This window comes from Puntigrus tetrazona, chromosome 14 (assembly GCF_018831695.1).
Source record: "Puntigrus tetrazona isolate hp1 chromosome 14, ASM1883169v1, whole genome shotgun sequence".
Classification (NCBI taxonomy): Eukaryota; Metazoa; Chordata; class Actinopteri; order Cypriniformes; family Cyprinidae; genus Puntigrus; species Puntigrus tetrazona.
This window is the reverse complement of record NC_056712.1, coordinates 25,826,406-25,832,983: the sequence shown is the minus strand read 5'-3', so window position 1 is coordinate 25,832,983 and position 6,578 is coordinate 25,826,406. Positions and strand designations below refer to the sequence as shown.

Sequence of the window (6,578 nt, the reverse complement as noted above, 5' to 3'; positions counted from 1 at the left end):
GTGTCTAGTAAATAATAACATCAATAATAATAATAATAACAATAATAATAATAATAATAATAATAAATTAATAAATAAGTTAATATGAAACTTATAAAAATAAAATGCAATTATATCTAAATAACTAAAAGAAAATAATATTGTACAGCATTTACAATTATTGTGAATTGGGTTCTGACACATTAAATAATATTAAGGAGTCCATGGCGTCTAAAATATTAAAATAGGCCTGTACTAAAATCACAATAATAACGGATAAATAGCAATAAAACACAACCAACAAAATGCAAACCTGTAATCCGCCGACTTGAACTCGAGATGACCTGACTCATGAATATTAATTACGTAACATTACGTTCGCCAAGAAGGCCTCGCTAATTGGCTGAAAGGCGGAGTCGGGAAGGCGGGAGTTAGTCAGTGGACGAATTAACGGCTTCTACAACGAAGGACGCTTATGAATATTAATTCGATGTCAACACCGTCAGCGTGACCACATTACTAACATAAATGACCAGCAATCCATCCCAAACAACCCTTAGATTTCCTCAGGATCACGTCTATATACGAGTCTCACCCGCATCTAATTATTAAAAACGATTTAGTTAAGACTTGTGTGATTTATAACACCCGTCCAGCCATTGAAGCTCGTCACACCACGAGTCCAGAGATTATAAGCTCAGTTTTGTGTCGTCGTGTAGATGTTCGTGTAGATGTTCGTGTAGAGTGTTGCTGGAAGGCTGATTTAGTGTTTACCTGTCATCCTGCGCGCCTTTCCTCAGATGGTTGTCGTTCTCCAGAGAAGACACGAGTTGATTAAAGATATAGAGCAGCGAGCAGAAGACTAATAGCGTGCAGACGAACAGAACTCGAAGATACCGACGCATTTTCTGACTAAAAGAGCAGCCATGAAGATAAATCACGCTAAACGCTTCACTAACTACTATGGCGGAGGCGAGCTCATGAATTTTAATCAGCTGCGTCGAGAACTTCCTGGATCGTCCAGTCACGTGACCACGTGGCTCCGCCTTTCAGCCGAACGTTGATTATTATTATTATTTTTATTTCTGCAACAAACTACGAATTCTTCTTCCAGCTTTTCATTTGACAAATCTTATACATTTACAATACACCCAAAATTATTTTTGAAACACAGAAAACAGCGGCTTTGTTTTGAGTCATTTACGTTTACGACCAGAATTAACCCGAATATTAAAATAAAATTCGATGCAAACTGAATAAGTACATCTTGCATTACTAAACCAAAAATGATTGAAACTTAAAGCCGCTCAAATGTACCAAACCAAAAGGCTTTACTAAATGAACAATCAAAGAATAAAAAAATTGTTTCAATATCACCGAAAGGTACAATTACTGTGATCAATATTATGTACCTTAGAAACTCTGTGTAGATATCATTAAAAATGTACTTATGGGAAAGGAGAGATACGTTACCATTCACACAATCCTTCAGAAGTGATTCTGCTCAAAAAAGCTATGATCTATGATGCTGAAAATTCAGGGTTGACCACAGCCATCAGTTACATTTTAAAATATATGGAAATAAAAAGCAGCTTTTTTACATATTATATATTACATATCAAATAACTCTAAATCTGAAAGGATGGCTACACACTAATACATCTACATACTGAAACTCAATCTTTCCATGGATTCAGATCTGGGGAATCGTTCATCGGGAGGAGGAGGGCCTACGAGAAAGAACGAGATTAAACACATCAAGTCATGAACATTAATGCAACCGAGATCGATCTAAACCTGCTCGATTCATGCACAGATTAATTCTTCATCTTTTAAATGAGAATATTATTATTACAAATAAACCCAACGTGGGATTGTGCTAAAGTCTGAAATAATCTCTTAAATAATTTTTCATTAGTTTTTGTTTATTTCTAAATGATGCTAAATGATGCTATTTATTTGTCTTGCTGTGTGACATTAAATGAGCAACACCATCTGCTGAGGTCTACTGCATAAACATATAACTGGTTTACAGTCNATATCTGGAGAGAGCGCCCTACTTAGGGACCAACTCCCCTGAAGTCAAGGGACCCACAAACAATAGCGGGGTCTGCTTACTATTCATTTTATACAAATCTTATACTCTTATATTTGGCATTGTGTACTATGAATATCGTTGCATGACAAATTGTATGAATCTTAACTGGGTTGAAACCAAGAAGAACATCTTACCTCCACCAGACATTTTCATCACCAAGAGAAGATGACTTAAATGTTTAATTCCATAATCCTGAAGAGTGCGTTGTTCTTCGAGATAGATCCCCGCAAACATCAGCCCTAAAAAGTGTGGGTCTGACAAAAGAAAAACCATGATGAGCAACTCCAATGACATGTGAACGTATACATAGCAAAATAATTTAGACTTGAATCCTTAGGGAGAACATCATCGTTGTGTCTGCACTCAAGACAAACTTCACTAAAATAACGGCGAGATTCTTTCAAGAAAAACACAAAGCACTTATCATACCAGGTGCTCCAGGGATCCGATGTCTGAGTTTCTTCTTTAGTTCTAAGATGGTTGTGTTGTTAAACTTCACCTCTGAATCTGACACTGTCAGAGAAAATTTTGTTCATTTTGTTATAGACTATGTTGACCTGAAACATCATTCTGAATGTTTTAGCAGAAAAACGGAAAACGACAACAAAATGAAAAACGTCTCGCAGCAAGCAAACCGAGACTCTCTTGATTCCACGAGGCCCGTCGTTCCTGATCCGAGTGCTTTCACTTTCACTTTACACTTAAGTGTGTTAACACTGAACACAACCAGGAAGAGTTTAAACGCCAGAAAAAGCGGCATAATCGTACAGTAAGTGAAATTATATCTGCCGAGCGGTCGAAACTGATGTAAAGACACATAAAAGTTGTGTCACTGATATTCTCAATAGATTAATGTTGACTGTAACCCAAAATATTAAAACATAATTTAACCCTAAAAGGCCATAATGGTGACGTCTTACATTTAACAATTTTTATATAATTTGTACAATTTCAAGATTTTTTTATTTATTCGTTTTTCTGACTTGCACATTAATTTTAAAATGTTTGTGAGTGCATTACCATTTTTAAAACATACTTTTACACACACACACACACCAAAGTGTCTTGCAAATGAGGACAACAGCGGAAATTAAAATCAACAAAATGATAGACAAATTATTCTCAGATTAACCTAACACATTACACCTAGAACGTTTAATTGTATAATTAATAAAAAAGGAAACGCAGAATACAAAAAGAGTAAAAGAAGCTAGAGTTAGAGGGCTTTTTTGCTTTTTGTTAACTGTATAATAATTAAAAAGAAAACAAATACAATACCAAAATAATACAGAAGCTAGTATTATTTTTCATTTTGTTTGTTTTTATTTTTTTGGAAAACAAGCAGTAAATGAATAGAGTGCAAGTTTAAATGGGGCAATATTTTTTTTATTAAATAGAATTTATTAAATAGAATTTTTATTAAATCTTCCCTTTATATAGGTTTGCTTATGCTTTCAGTTTATTTCTGTTTACAGTGACCCTAGCTGTTACTGTATTAATTAAAATCATTTTACTGTATAGCTGGCACAAACAAAAATCTTTCCTTTACATATGTTGAAACTGAAATATTGGAGTGATATAGCTTTTTTATAAATAAAAAAAGTATAGACGACATTGCTCCAAGAACCAGTATGTTCTAATAATTTCAATATTTCAAACGGTCACATAATTTCTCCAATAATTTCTTCAGAGTGAACCTTATTATTACTGTATTCACTTTTAACTCATTTTACTGTAGGTTAAGAAAATTAAAGGTATATTGCTTCACCCCAAGGTTATGAATGGTTATTTACGTAATGAAATTATTTACTAGGGTGATTTTTCAAACATCATTTCAGTCCATGGAGCAATGAAAGCACATAGATTTGAATCAGGCATTATTTCTGTGTTTCACTGACAGAGACAGATTAAAACAGAAGGAAGGTACAGAAACACAGTTGAGTTTACTGAATTTAGAAATGCTAGCAGGCTCAGCTTAGTAAATGGTTCACTTCATTTCGTCTCTTTCATAGATTCCTGTTTCCCCCCCAAAATAGCTTCATTTAATATCTGATGTTCCTTTCCAGGAATATGTTTGGTGATTATTTTGAATTGGTTGCGAGCCGAGATCCAAATGAGACGTCTTAACAAGGGCATAAGGCCAGGTGAATGGGAACTGTGTTTGTTGATGCAGTGAACTGGGGCTTCATTATCGCAGCGAATAGGAAGGTGGCCACTACTACGGGGTAGGTTTGAAGCTCCTAGAATGGTCTGTCGATCTTTTCTTGGGGGAGAGAGGCTTGGAAGTTTTCGAGTCGAGACTGATGCCTAGAAATTCTATGGAAGCCCTGGGGCCTGAAGTTTAATGAGGAGGTCGTCGAGGAGATGGATGAGGTAAGGTATTTGGTAGTTGTTACAGAGAATCCAGCAAACCGCTTCAGACATGTTGAAAATCCTGGGGTTGCTTTNAAAAAAAGTCTGGCAAATGACATTTTTAGTGAAATGGCGATATATGCATCAAATGTTACTTTCGCTCTTTGTGTATAAAAGTTTTTACGTGAATCGTTTTAAAGGGGTTAGGTCCTGATTGGCTGATTTATGTAATTATCTAACAAGAACGAAACTAGAGCTTAAGAGTAAAAGTAAAAGTAAAAGTAGACCCAGAGATCATCAGGAAGTGTTCAAAGCAACATTCAGCACAGAGGAAATCAGACATGAGTGAGTTTGGTAAGTCAATTTAAAATTGGTTTTAAAGTAACATGAGTATAAAGAATAAACGGTTTTGTTTGTGTTTTTCTCAGATGCATTACTGTCAAGCGACTTTTCCGAAGGTTCTTATGACTCAAATGTCTTATCGAGTAAGTTATCTGACCGTTCACTGACATTTATTGTTGTCTTTTTTAGAATTTTAACAAACTGCCTTTGATGTTATTTATTTTTTGTCACTTTGGACACAAATACTAAATGAAAAAATTGCGAAAGCAAGTGTGTTCATACAGAGAAACACGATAACCTAATGTATTTGGATTCCAATGTATTTGAACTAACTTTGAGGAAGAAATCCAGCTTAGAATATAACGATCGTTATTGCTTTGCAGCGTCTGAGCTAAGGATTGTTCTGGTAGGGAAGTCTGGAACAGGAAAGAGTGCAACGGGAAACACTATTCTGGGACGGGAAAGGTTTCGTGCAGAATCCTCGCCTGTAGACGTTACGAGAAACTGCAGCAGAGAATCTGTAGAGCAAAGAGGAAGAATAATCTTTGTAATTGACATGCCGGGGTTTTCTGGATCGCTGACCAAAGAAGAAATGAAGACACAAGTAGAGAAGTGTGTCGAGCTGTCCGTTCCCGGTCCTCATGTGTTTCTGCTGGTCATCAATCTGGACGCAAGGTTTACACAAGAGGAGGAAAACGCGGTGAAAGTCATCCAGGAAAACTTTGGAAAAAATGCAGCGCGCTTTACTATCGTTCTGTTCACCCGCTCGGATCAGCTGGGAAATAAAACTTTGCAAAGCTTTGTAGGAGAAAGCCCGAACTTAAGGAAACTCACTGAGAGCTGCGGTGGAAGATACCATGCGTTCAACAATAAAGACTTGGGGAACCGCTCCCAGGTCACAGAGCTGCTGAAGAAGATCGACAGGATGATCCAGGAAAACGGAGGAACCCATTACACCAATGAAATGTTCGAGGAAGCTCAGAAAAAGATGAAAATGAAGGAGATGAAGAAAAAGGCAGGAGACGTTGCTTTAGGAGTCGCATCGGTTATAGGAACGGGAACGGCGATAGCTGGAGGTCTCGCCGCCGAGGCTGCGGTCGCACCGGTTTTAATCGCAGCGGGGGCTTCGTTTGCTGCGGGAACGGCTATATCACTCGCTGTGAAAAAAATCACGGAAAAGAGAAAGAAAGAAAGCAGTTAGATTCAAAATAAAATGCTCTCAGCTGTTTTTAAACAGGTTGTTCTTTAAAACTTACAGTATTTGTATAGATGTAACAGATGGCTGATGATGTCGAGGGATTGTGTTTATTTGAGTGATACCTTGTATTGTGAACACACTGTGATGTGTTACTGATTCATCAAGAAGAAGAGACCACACAGAATATTGTATTCTTTTATTTGGAACGTTTGCTTGTATGGCTGGGATTATTTCAGTGAATCTTCATGTATGCAGATGTCCCTGTCATGCTCTGTCCTTCAGCAGCTTGATATATAACAATATTGTATCATTGTCTCATCATTTTAATTCCTTTCTTGTACTGTTGTTGCATTTCTTCATTGTCTGTTCGTAATTTGAGTCTGTAATAAAGCTAAAGTAAAGAAATAAATATAACAAAACCCCAAACTAAGTAGCCCAATATCCCTGTAAACTAGCCAAAGAAAAATGTGGAAAACAAACCGAAATCTTCAGCGCGTGCGGCGCCGTAACTAACCTACTCTCACTAGGACGAGAAAACAAAAGTACAAAAGGGCGCTCACTCCTTACCTGATGTGTCTAACATGGAACAGCTACGTGCGAAATGTATGT

General features: G+C 36.8%; 1 protein-coding gene and 1 long non-coding RNA gene across 3 annotated transcripts; one reads left to right on the top strand and one right to left on the bottom strand.

The window, feature by feature from the left end:
- Nucleotides 1–1,039: 1,039 nt before the first annotated feature.
- Nucleotides 1,040–2,769, bottom strand: LOC122357999. The gene is made up of 3 exons (XR_006252553.1): nucleotides 2,507–2,769; nucleotides 2,212–2,331; nucleotides 1,040–1,709 (listed from the first exon to the last, which is right to left on the bottom strand). It is a non-coding gene; the product is annotated as an uncharacterized LOC122357999 (long non-coding RNA).
- Nucleotides 2,770–4,596: 1,827 nt separating this feature from the next.
- On the top strand, nucleotides 4,597–6,506 carry LOC122357984 (GTPase IMAP family member 9-like). 2 transcript variants are annotated; one of them, XM_043257694.1, is made up of 3 exons: nucleotides 4,597–4,774; nucleotides 4,858–4,914; nucleotides 5,155–6,506. In XM_043257694.1, exons 1-3 carry the CDS (start codon nucleotides 4,771–4,773, stop codon nucleotides 5,970–5,972), a joined length of 879 nt encoding a protein of 292 aa, XP_043113629.1. In that variant the 5' UTR covers nucleotides 4,597–4,770; the 3' UTR covers nucleotides 5,973–6,506. The 2 variants fall into 2 exon arrangements, with proteins under 2 accessions (XP_043113629.1, XP_043113628.1); XM_043257693.1 differs by having other exon boundaries at nucleotides 4,597–4,783.
- Nucleotides 6,507–6,578: the final 72 nt, after the last annotated feature.

Coding starts and splice junctions, on each gene's coding strand:
- LOC122357984 (XM_043257693.1), top strand. Junction 4,915..5,154: donor TGACTCAAATGTCTTATCGA/GTAAGTTATCTG, acceptor ATTGCTTTGCAG/CGTCTGAGCTAAGGATTGTT.